Raw genomic sequence first — 12,963 nt, forward strand, 5'->3', positions numbered from 1 at the left:
GTTATAGTCGATTCAAGGTACATGGCCAAAAACTTGTTCGCTGGAATGTGGGCGTTTTTAAGATGCTTATTGTGTGTTAGACAAAGAAGAATGCATGAAAATAGTTATCAGTGAGAAAGTCAAGCTAGAATTGAACTGTACAATGAAAAAGGCTAATGCACACAGGATGGGAATGTGTGACATGGTCTACGACCTCGAGGTTGAAGGTGCTCTAGTAAGGGGCTTTTGGCTTATATAATCCAGTAATTTTAAATGATTACAGGCATGTCATATAGGTAAAGATTTATTGATTATCAAATTTCAATGGTTTTTTTGTTAATGATACATTCTTAGTGCATTCACGCTTTAAAATGGGTTGCTTTCAATGGTGGTAATTTTACAATTGAAACTAACACGACATTGTTTGTACAATATTAAGTCTTCTCTCTCAAAATTTCTACATGAGGTTCTCCATGGACATGAACGTGCAGGCAGGTGTCTATGGATGAATATGCAGGGCTGACACACAGCTTTCATGGATGACATACAAAAGTCTCATAGATGATGTGTTGGTGGAAAAAAAAATAACCCATAGGCAAGAGAGAGCTAGTAGTTGTTGTTCGTAGCTCACAAAGAGGCAATAACTCACACATGAGGAGGAGATTGTTAGGTATACAAATGTGAGTATAGTTCTAAATTGAATAATAATGAGAAGAGTGAGTAATTAATACAATTTATTTGAATCCAAACTCGTAATCTTAAGCTTTTGGGTTAAGTTGTGTTCGAATATGTTATATGAACAATGAATATCATCTTATGTTATCAATCATTTTGTATGTTTTGTAGATTGTTTGATGTGGTTTATTGAAGTATTCAGTAGGTTGAATGTGTACATATGAATGTGTTTAAAGACTTTGGAAGAGTAAATGTTGCATAAGCAACCTAATATCTTCTTAAAGCGTTTTCTTTTAGAATTTTTGCAGCACCTTACTACTCTCAAAGTCTCAATTTTCTAATAACTTTATTACTACAGAAAGTTGGAATTTTTAATCCTTTAATTTGATGATGAGGGTCTTATTTATAAGGGGGGAAATGTGCTAATACGACATGATAAAACTCAGGCGGGAATCAAGTTATAAGTGCCGATTAGAATCCATGTCTATGTGACAATGTGCTAATTGGCACCTTTGTCTTGGGCACATTTTGGCTCCAACTTCATATTTTGGAATGTTTTGGTTAATATTCTAACTTGTTTAAGGATAATCATGAGTTTTCTTTGCTACTTTAAAGCCACTAAATGATCAAAACTTTATCTTAATGATCCAATCTTTTGATCTCCAATTTACCCTCTTCTTTTCAAGGAGGGAAAATCAAAAATCAAATTTAGGGCTTTATCTCCTAATTTTTTTTTTTATCACTTTTAATTACATTCTTGTCTTAAAAATAAACCAATGGGATTCTTACTTGAATTAATTCTAACTAATCCAAAAAGGACCAATCAAAATAAATTACCCACAATCACTTGTGTGGGGCTTAAAGAATTTGGCAATCCCGGCCCACTTTGTACTAAACCCAAGGCCCAGGCCGAGGAGGAAGAGATGCCCGAGGACGAAGTGAGAAAGCCCAAGTTGCCCAGAGACGTTGCCATTGTCCTCGGCCGATCAAGACCATGGAAGGAGGAAGCAGTAGGCCATCAAAAGTAGGCTCCCGGAACATCCCAAGAGAAAGAGCAAGTACAAAGTGTCAGCCATAGAAACATAGTGGAAGAACAATTCCAGGATGAATTGTCACCTCTGCATTAAATACTTACAACTAACGTTCTGGCCGCATTAATGAGGAAATGACTCCTGAACAGTGCAGCCTTGGTTGCTGCAACCTAGAGAAAGAATGGGAAGGCAGCTGATGGGACAGACACTCAAGTAGCGACCTGCTTGATCAACAAATGGAGGGCCAAGATCAACTGAATGGGGATATATAATATAAGAAATCCCTCTGAGAGAGGGGATAAGCAATAGAAAGTAGGAAAGACCATAGTGACTCGAATCATCTGAGAGACCTTTGTAACCAAGCATTGAAGGAATAATAAGAATTACACGTTCCTCAGGAGAGTGCCGAGGAGCAGAATTTCATACTTCAGCTTATATTCTTGTAATTAAACCCCTCCACAACTATGCTCGTTTGTTGCAATCCTCACTAAGGCCTAATTCTTAAACTCATCATCTATAACTTGATTATGCCTTAACACATTGGAATGCATATGATATGACCTTTAAAACTTGATGTGGCTTGATCTCTTGATCGAATGGTTCAATCATCATATTCTTTAAAGTGAAATTCATGTTCATTGAACCATTCAAACAACATTTTTGCTCCTAGATTATTTTTGAAATTACTATAACACAAGGTTATGGATTCATTGGTTACAAAATGGGGTGTCTACAACTTCTTCTAGGTTTTAATTCAAAATTTTCTTGTGTTTGAAAAGGAAAATTTGAAGAGTTAGGCTGTGATATAATATTTTCTCCATTTTCTTTACCCTATTATAATATAAACTGAAATTTGTGTTTATGGGTTTTGTTAGGAGGGTTCTTGATTCCTATTCTTTTGATTTGGGTTCCCCTTACTATGAGGGCTTTCGTTATTTTTGTAAAAAAAAAAAATTTTGGCCTCAATAGATTATTCCTAGAAAAACTACCTTTAAGAAATTTTTTATTTTCATGAATTAAATTTACCATGAGGGCTTTTTAGTACAATAGTAAGGGTTTATTTGGATATCACTTATTTGTTGAAAATTGAAAACTTATTACTGAAAATATTATAACAAAATAATTTTTAAATATGTGAATAGTGCCGTGAGACTCAAATTTACCTAGAAATCTGTGTTTTGCTGAGTTTAGCTGGGTCATGAACAGTGCCGTAAGACCCAATCAAAAACACAAATGCACGCAAACACAGAAATGTCTTTACGCAAATGCACACTAACTCCTCACTAATTAAGATTCATTAACCACGTGAAAATCCAACATTGTCCTCATTTAGTTTCTTAACTCATTATTTAATAATTTATTAAAATGATATTTTAATATTAAAATGTTACAATACTCTGCCAAAAAATATATGTACAAAATAATGGAAATTTACTATTTTCTTACGAGACTTTAGCAAATCAATTTCAAACATTCTGTGAACCATAGTTGAGGTGGGGTCTCCCTTTATCAACAAATAATCTTCAACTTTTCAATCCTTACCTTTTTACCTAGGTTCTATATCATTATTATTACTATTAAATAGCCCCAAGTTGATAGGAGCAGTAAATATTTTGAGGAGGGTGATTATTTTTACTTATTTTATTAAAAATAAAATCCTCTAGAGGTTTTAGAATATTTCTACTATGAAAATTTTAAAATTCTATTTGTAATTAGTAGATCTTATTTTTTAATGTCATCAATATTTCAATAAAAGTTGATTATAATAATTTTTATTTAAATTAATAAAGATGTGGTCAAATTAATTAACATGTTTTAAAACAGATAAAAAGGATTTTATTAAGTGAATGTTACAATTATCCAAGAATTCCAGAAGCTTCTCATCAAATTTTACTCCACTGGTGTTTGGTTGTAATTAAAAGTTAAGGAAATCCAGAAGCTTCTCACCAAATTTTACTCCACTAGTGTTTGGGTGCAACTAAAAGTTAAAGAATTCCAGAAGGTTCTCATCAATATCTCATTCATTGCACTAGACTACAATTCAATTCTCCAAGAATTCCAGAACCTTCTCATCAATTTCCCATCTATTACACTAGTGTGTATGTAATATGTACGGTGCAATTATGTTATGAATTCCAGAACATTCTCATTGATATAATAATCCATTCCACTACTCTATTTAATCCTCCAAGAATTCCAAAGCATCTCATTAATTTCTTATCTATTCCACTAGTGTGTATGGTGCAAAATCCCAAAAAAAAAAATTTAAAAATTTTGGTGCAATGTAAAAAAAAAAAAAGTATATAAGATTACATGTTATATGTCATGACTCTGATGTGGTAGGCTATATCTATAAATCTTTAAGTAAAAGAGAGAAAATAATGGGTTAATGTGAATATGATAAATAACTAGTTATAATCTATGACATAGAATAATTATAAACAAGTATATAGTAAAAATTGTGGTTATAGAATTACTTGTAAACGGTGTAATTATGTCATGAATTCCAAAAGTAAAAGATGTTATGGTTGAATTGACATCTCCTTATACATAAAATGTTTAAAGGTTTACAAGGGAAAAATTGTACCAGATGCAAGCTTAGCTTTATGCACATTGTAATTGTCTCCAAAAAAAAAAAAAAAAAAAAAAAAAAAAAAAAAAAAAAGTTTTAGCCTGTGAGAGTCAATTTTTGACAGTATCCTGGCTCAAGTTTAAGAAGGACCCCGGACCCTCTTGTCATAGTTTGAAGGGACTGAGCTTGGTTCACTGCAGCTAAATAGGCTGTTTACGAACCAAGCTATGCGCAGAGCAAAAATCCTGCAACATGTATACACTGACAAGCAAAAATATATGTATTGAATAGTAAGAAAAGCAGCAAAGAAAGACAATGTAATAGAGAAATACGTGAAATAACTGTTAAAGATTAAAGATCCTCAAATCAGTATGAGATATTTCATTATCTTTTTCTCTTAATTATAAATTACAAGATGCTCACAGACTAGTAGGATCCTAAACTAATATGAAGTATTTGATTATCTTTTTAATTATTGATCACAGTATGCTCACTAAAACATGATACAAGGTCCAAATGAGCTCAAAAATTACAAACTTAGATGGCTATTCAAGCTTCTAAGACTTGCAAAGTTTGAATCTCCTTGAATCCAAGTAAATACTAGTGGCAGTTTATGGGATACCGGGAGGTATTTTTCTATTTCTTTTGAATTTTGACAGAGTTTCTCAATGATTCTCTTATGATTCCACTATTTTCGAATGCCCCTTTGATGTTGGCCGCCTGCCCCTTTTATAGTTTCATGGTAGGATTCTAGGGTACCACCAATTTCTCTCTTTGCTCCCCTAGGCATCAAAGCTTATGCTGTGCTTGTTACCCAGATGGTAGGTTCTTTCCTCATTCCTTATAGTTTTCTCCTTTTGGTGCTGTTTCCCTGAAAGTCCTTCGCTGACTTTCCATTCGGTGGTGCTCCTAGGTAGCCGACCTTTAATCTCCCTTCTTTCAATGCTTCCACACCTTTACCCTTTGTCATTTTTCCAAAATGAGCCGAATCCTTCCCTGCCAAGTCGAAGGTCTTCCCTGCTACTTCCCCTTACGTTTCATTTTTCTGGGTTCCTCGAAGCGCCAGCCTTTTTCTCACGATTTGTTGCTTTCCAAACCCTTTGGTTTTTTTTTGCTACATCACTGAGCGCTTGAGGAGGATGTATCTATCTTTAGTTTCCTATGCTTTTTGATTCTCCCTTTTCAAGCTGTCTCAATCTCACTCTAGCTATGTTGCGCGTCCCGGGGATCCCTGGCTCTTGGCTGTCTTTGGGATCCTGGCCCAGTTTTTTTTTTTTTTTTTTCGTCTTCTGATCTTGGTAGGCTGGGCCTTTGTTTTATGGGCTCTAAAACCTACTCCTTCATGGATCTTGGGTTCCAAATCTTTAGGCCTTATATTATGATTTTTTGAACCTCAATATTTACCCCCCGAGCTCGTGGGTTACCTGCAGCCCACGCGTGAGTAATTTTGAGTTTTAGTTCCTGTAGGACTTCTTTCCTCATTATTTTAATCTTTTCTTGGGGTCCCCCCCTTTTCCTTCCTTTAGGATCTTGACTTCCCATTGTCATTAGGTATCCTCGTCTCCTTTGCCTGTTGTGCTTCTTTCTTTTGTAACTTCCCATTTTTTACACGGGACGTGGCAGTTAATATTGGAGTGACTTTCCCCACCCACTTCTCACGTTCCCCGTAACTCTCATNTTGGCTGTCTTTGGGATCCTTTTTTTTTTTTTTTTTTTTTTTTTTCGTCTTCTGATCTTGGTAGGCTGGGCCTTTGTTTTATGGGCTCTAAAACCTACTCCTTCATGGATCTTGGGTTCCAAATCTTTAGGCCTTATATTATGATTTTTTGAACCTCAATATTTACCCCCCGAGCTCGTGGGTTACCTGCAGCCCACGCGTGAGTAATTTTGAGTTTTAGTTCCTGTAGGACTTCTTTCCTCATTATTTTAATCTTTTCTTGGGGTCCCCCCCTTTTCCTTCCTTTAGGATCTTGACTTCCCATTGTCATTAGGTATCCTCGTCTCCTTTGCCTGTTGTGCTTCTTTCTTTTGTAACTTCCCATTTTTTACACGGGACGTGGCAGTTAATATTGGAGTGACTTTCCCCACCCACTTCTCACGTTCCCCGTAACTCTCATTAAAAACAGCCAGTAACTTTCTTTAAATTTTTGCAACTGGCGCGCCTTTCCATACATCATCTTCTCCAACTACCCTTTGCGCTATTATCGTGGTCAATTCATATTTTCTTTTTACTTCCTTGAGCCTTTAATTCTAAGCTTATCTTCTCCCTTATAGCCAGTCTGCTTCCTTTGCTTTCCTTTTCTGTGCTTCTTGTTTCCTTGATTTGTCTACTTCCCAACGCTTACTGCCCTAATGGCTTCCTCTTCTTCACGCAAAAGGAGGAAGCGTACTCCCAGCCCTTCAGAGGGTGAGGGTTCCTCTGGTTCTGCGCAGGGCGAGTCACATGGGGTTACAAAGCACCCTGCCTTCCCCATACGGGACCCTTAGTACACCCCTAGTATATTCTTTCCTTAGGTGTCCTATAGTGAGGCCCCTCCATCCCTTCACGCCTGGGTATTCTCTGGCCAGGCCAGTTTTGCCAGTTCTGCTTAGGTTTCGGACCCAAGAGAGATTTTAGATCTCCAGATCAGACAAGGATCTCGAGAGGCGGTCCTTATCTTCTTTGATTTCGTTCCTGGGAGGATTCAAGGTTGGCCCATTTGGGTAGATAGGGAACTTTTTGATGAGGAGTTTGTGGGTCGCCTGGAGCGTGCCGGGATCTTGAAGGCAGTAGCGATTACTAGGAACCTTGAAGGTTTCCAGGATGCTAAAAGCCTCAGGCATCTGGTACGCGGTGCCATTCTCTTCATAATTTCTTCTTTTCCATTGGGGAGCTCACGATTACCTTGGAGGATGTGGTTAACAACTTTCTTTTCCCAATTTTTAGAGATGAGAACCCTTTTGATATCAGTCTTTCCAACAAGGATCTCAAAGTGGAAGACAAATTATTTAGCCATTTTAGTGGGTGTACCACTTTCCTTGGTGGGAAACCGGCCAGGATGGATAGATGGGTTATGACTCTTTCGCGAGAGAAAGACAAGGAGGTGAGGCGAGCCAGTTTTCTGGCACTTTGGCTTAGTAAATTCTTGTTTACTGAATTCCCCGGGTACGGGGTTAAGTCCGTCTTCTTCCTTTTGGCAATTAGGCTGGCCCGGGGTGCTCAGTATCCTCTAGCCCCCATGTTCTTGGATCATGTTTATTCTCAATTGGATCAGCTTCATGGAGATGAAGTTGAAGGCGATTCTTGCTACACGATCACTTCATCCCTTAACTGTACCATTCTTCAGGTATTCATGTGGGATCGTTATTCATGTGGAATCGTTTAGGTATTCACTGTGCCATTATTTTTTTAGTGTGCGTTTGAATTGCACGTTTTGGCTGAAACTCTATGCTTGGCATTTGAAAAAGTGGGACCCACGGCTACAGTTAGTTGAAATTATTTTGCTGAAACTATTTGCTACGGTGGTATCCAAACATAATTTGCTACCATGTTTTCACTCTAAGCAATCCCACTATACTATCCCGCGTGAAGGCTGAGAGTGAAAATTATTTTGTTGGCTTTTAAAATTATTTGCTACAATGTTTTCAGCAAAGTAAGCAGTATCCAAACAAACCCTTAAAAAACTTAATTAAGAATAATAATCCCCACAGACTATGTCATTTAAATGAGCTTATTTCTGTATTAAAATAGAATCTACTATTTTATTTATAAAGCTTAATAATTTTCTTTAATGTGCAATTATATTTTCATACAATAAATAAAATAAACAAAATAACTTAAGAGAAAAAACAACTACCACCTACAAATGTACATATGTATGAAGCTCCCTTAGTAAGATTTTGAACTTCAACTACTTCTCTCACCTCATAAAAATTTATATTTATAAAGAAACTATAGCGTAAAAAGGTAAACCGTAATACAATAAAAGTTACTTTTAATTTCATTTTTAAATAGTACCAAAAAAGAAGCATAATAGATTCACTAAAAAAACCGTTTGCATGTGGAAAAGTGTGCGGTTAGGGCTGTAAATGAACCAAGTCGTTTATAAACAGCTCAGGTTTGGTTCAATAAAAAGCTCATTCATGTTGTTTGTTTATAAACAAGCCAAACTTAAGTTTTAGTTTTAGGCTTGTTTAATAAACAAGCCGAGCCCAAGTAAAAAATATTGTTCATGAACAAGCTCATGAACATCAAGGCTTAATATAAAAGTAACAAAACAAGTTGAGCCTAGACTTATTTATGAGTTTGGTAATAAAATTAATATGAGCTTGACAAGTAAACTCATATCTTTCTAAAACTTTAATTAATTATAAGTTGAGACCACTCATTCAAACCAAAAAGGCTAGATAATAAACTTGATATAGACTTAATAATATACTTATGTTGGATCTCAAGCTCAAAAGCATGATATTGAGCTTGAGTTTGGGCTTGATATTGAGCTCGAGCTTGGCTTGACTAATGAATCAAGCCAAGCCAAGTCGAGCTCAAGCTTTTATACTTTATAACGAGCTCAAGCTTGAATATTATTTGTAGGCTTGTATCAAGCTCAAGCCAAGTTTGAACATTCTATTTTTGCTGACGAGTCGAGTTTTAACATTCATTACTCGACAAAACTTAGCTCGTTTACAGCCCTATGTGCGGTGCTTAAAAGCGTTTGCACATGGACTTTTGGAGGGCCTGAAGGCTTGCTAATTAGAAACTTGCAAAACACCAACACATAAATTGAAAAAAAAAAAAAAAAAAAAAAACAAACAAACAAACAAACAGTGGGTAATAAATTTTATCACCCAAATCTTATAAATTGTGGTGTTTTGATCATTAAAATACAAAAAAAAAAAAAAAAATCTATAATATATAGAGATTATATATAAGATCTAAGGAGTAATTATATAAGGCTATAAATTTTTAAAGTCTCATTATTTTACACTTCATGAATTTTTCCTATCTTTTAATTGAATTTAAATTATATTTTATAATTAAATTCTCCATTATAGTTATTTTAGGGACTCCATTAAAATTTTGAAACAGTAAACTACATAGTTCCATGTATAAATATAATCATAATAAATATTTAATAAACAATATATAGTTTCATATACAAACAAAATTATAATAAATACTTATTAATAGCTACCATTATTATCAAATTTTATACTTATTAAAAAAAATAAGAGAAAAAAAAAATCACATTGTGTTAAACTTTTTCTTGCATTACATGAGCTACCAACTAGTATCATAATAATGACTTCTTCTTAAAAAAAAAAAAAAAGTATTCATAACATAGACTAAATGTCAATACTCAAATTCTCCCCACTAATTTATAAGAATAGGTGATTTATTTTGTTATTTAAATTAAAAAATGATTTTTTTTTTTTTTTTTTTGAGAAGGAAAATAATGAATACTTGAATAGAAGAATCTAGAACTAGAATCTCACGCATAAACAAATAAATAAAGTCCAAAATTATATTTTGACTTGGTTACTGTATCAGACTTGTTAGTGAAGATAGTTGAGAATAGCTTTACTGATGAGTAGTATATAAAGACAAGAAGACAACAAACCGAGGACCAACTGCTTTCTCACAACTGCTCTTGTTTTTCTCTAACATCTTTCTCTCTTAGGTAGTTTCTCAGTAAAACATTTTCCTGGGTTTCTCAGTAATGGAAAAGCTGAGTTTGGATCATTTGCCACCTGGGGTCAGATTTAGTCCGAAGGACAAGGAGGTCATCGAACTCTACCTGAAGAAGAAGATCGCAGGGAATGATAAAGACACTTGGTTTATTCCCGAAATTGAGTTCTATAAAGATGAGCCCTGGGATTTACCAAGTAATCTTCTTGTTTTTCTATTATCACACACCCACCTTCATTTCTTGGAAAATTTAATGCCTTTTTGTGAAAAGGTACGAAAGTGTTTCACATTGTATTAGTTTGTTGATTGTTGCTTGTTTTGTGGGCTTGTTATAGAATTTTTCAGGAAAAGTGTGTTACATTAATTGATCATAACAAATAGTTGCAGAGATTATGTGAACATTATCTGTTTTCTGGTATTGGTGTTGTCTGGTTCATGTTGTTTCTAGTAAGCGTTTTCTTTTGTATAAAGACTCATGCTTTCTTGGGCTATGCTCCTCTGCTCTAGTATGGCTGTTTTTCTTCTTTATAACACTTGTGTGTGTGTGTGTGTGTATTTGTGACTTCTTGGTCATTTCTAGTAGTGTACTTACTAGATTACATAAGATTTGCATGATATGCCCGTATAATTATCTCGTAGTTGAGCAATTATATAATGTACATGGTTATGTGATTTTTCCCATTTTGGGTGTCAAAATTTTGTGCTCAAGTCTGGTTTCTTGAATTGTAGTTAAAAGTGGGATTGCTACGGAGGATCAAGAGTGGTTCTTCTTCACTGAACAGAGCCTGAAGCATCAGGACGATAATCCAAAAAAGAGAAAAAGGGATCAGAAACAAGAAAGGGTGAACAGGAAAACCAAGGATGGGTTCTGGAAATCAACTGGTACAGATAGGGAAATCAAGTCTGGAGAGAGCTTGATTGGAATGAAGAAGACTCTGGTCTTCCATATAGGGACTACTAAGGGAAAAGAGAAGGGAATAGGGACTAAGTGGGTAATGCATGAGTACAGCACAACCCAGAAGGACTTTGATGGAAAGCGCCCTGGTCAGGTTGGCTTTTGCTATTCAATGTGTTTGATTGATGTTATATTGACCTGAGATTTTTATTGATTACTGAACTCAGAGTGTGTGTGAGTGGGTGTTGATTTAAGATTGTTTTGCCTCCAAAATCATTGGAGGTAACTTTAAAAGAGGATTGATTCAATTAGCTAGGATTGTGGAAACTGTTAATTTTTGTTAATTCTTAGTGAGGGGGTTAACATTCTTGCTGGATTAATGATCTCTCTTTTATTTTTTTGTTTTTAATATTTTAGATTCATTAGAGAAGGTATTCTTAATCCATCAAGGGATAGATACTGAAATTTTACATGTAGACACTGTTGCAAGGATTAGTGGTTTTAGCTCATGAGTTCCCCGGTTCCCCCTATTGAGGAGAGGAGGAGACTCGTAGAAGACGGTGTGAATTTTTTTTTTTTTTTGAAAAGTAGTTTGATGGTTTCTTTTTGGATTGAACAGTACTCACATGTATGAATTGAGAAATTGTTTGTTTTGTCATTTATGATACATATTTACATACTGTTATTTGCATTTTTTTTTTTTTGGTGGTAATTCAGTTTGTAGTATATATTAGGCAATGATGTTATGTCCGCCCAATTCACTTGGGTGCTTAACATTATGCAGAAGGCCTTTGTCCTTTGTCGTTTATTCGATAATCGAGAAAAGAGTACCAATGGTGGACCTGCTGCTTCACTTGATACCTCATCTTGTATTGAAGAAACGAAGTCTAAGTCATCGCGGGCTCCTGTATTTCCAGCATTGGATGTGCAAGCTGAAACTCATCAAACAAGTAATCAATCTTGTTATGCTAAAATTCCTGATGAAATGTTGTCTGATGCTACAGCACCTGCTCAATGTGAAAATGCTTCTGTTGCAGAAAAACAGGAGACAGAAATGAGATCTCCTGAGGTGATAGGACCTAGTTTCCGCATCAGACACTTATGCTTTTCTTTTTCTTTTTCTTTTCTTTTTTTCTTTTTTTTTGCGAATTGAGAAGTATAGTATATTAAATTAATCAATATCTTGTAACTCATGTTTCTTCTATCAGGATGAATTTAATGTGGAGGAATTTTTGAATAAGCTCTCCCCATCCTCCTTTGATTTTTATGTGGACGAAATGATGTCTGATGCTACAGTACCTATTCAATTTAAAAGTGACAACTTCAACTCTGAGGTAATAAGACTTGGTTTCAGCATTACACACTATCTATGGTTTATTTATTTATAATCATTTGATAGTTATAATGGGGAGGGGGATTTGAACATTTGATGTCTCTGTTGGAAATAGTAGGAGATGCCAACTAGTTGAGCTACGAGGCATAGAGTAGTTGTTTTTACTATTAAATTGTGGGAATTAGAAGTGCAGATAACTAATTATACACTTATCTTGGTTATTCATGTTTCTTCCATCAGGTTGACCCGGATTTGGAGAAAGCCCCCAAAATGTTCTACACCCATTCACCAGAGCCATTAGATTGCAACTTTTCCTCCGTATCAACTATAACCACCGCTACACCAGCTGTTTCTTCTCCTACCACAGCTAAAGCTTCTCTTGAAGAAGCACAGTCTATGCTAGCAGCAGCTTCAGTTTCTCCAAAATTAGGAAGTGAAGCTGACAATTATCCCATGAGTTTACAATGTTGTCCAGCAGAAAATTCTGATGGAATAACATCTAGCAGTATGCCACCCATTGAGTACAATGGTTATAACACTTGTGTTGCAAAAATGATGTGGTAGAAAAAAGATCTGATGAGGTGAGAAAGGAATTAAATTCAAGCATAAAACAATAACATCTCTCTTCCAAGTGTAGTTAACTGGTTAAGCACCTATCTTATTCATTTATGTTTCTAACATCAGGCTAATTTGCAGGTGGAGGCAGGATGGAATATGTTCCCTGTCGCACCACAGCCACTAGGTTGCAACATGTTATACCCATTACACTCGCAGATGCAAGCGGATGACTGCTTTTTGTACAAGTCTAGC

The 12,963-nt window shown here is 35.3% G+C and overlaps 1 protein-coding gene across 1 annotated transcript; it reads left to right on the forward strand.

Annotated features, from left to right (window-relative positions):
• The first annotated feature begins 9,863 nt into the window (after positions 1 to 9,863).
• Positions 9,864 to 12,963, forward strand: LOC112024676 (protein NTM1-like 9). The gene is made up of 6 exons (XM_024057290.2): positions 9,864 to 10,122; positions 10,655 to 10,974; positions 11,605 to 11,889; positions 12,029 to 12,154; positions 12,394 to 12,734; positions 12,850 to 12,963. The coding sequence occupies exons 1-5, from the start codon at positions 9,957 to 9,959 to the stop codon at positions 12,715 to 12,717; spliced, it is 1,221 nt and encodes a 406-aa protein (XP_023913058.2). The 5' UTR covers positions 9,864 to 9,956; the 3' UTR covers positions 12,718 to 12,734; positions 12,850 to 12,963.

The sequence above is a fragment of the Quercus suber genome, unplaced genomic scaffold (assembly GCF_002906115.3).
Source record: "Quercus suber isolate HL8 unplaced genomic scaffold, Cork oak 2.0 scaffold_39, whole genome shotgun sequence".
NCBI classification, from domain to species: domain Eukaryota; kingdom Viridiplantae; phylum Streptophyta; class Magnoliopsida; order Fagales; family Fagaceae; genus Quercus; species Quercus suber.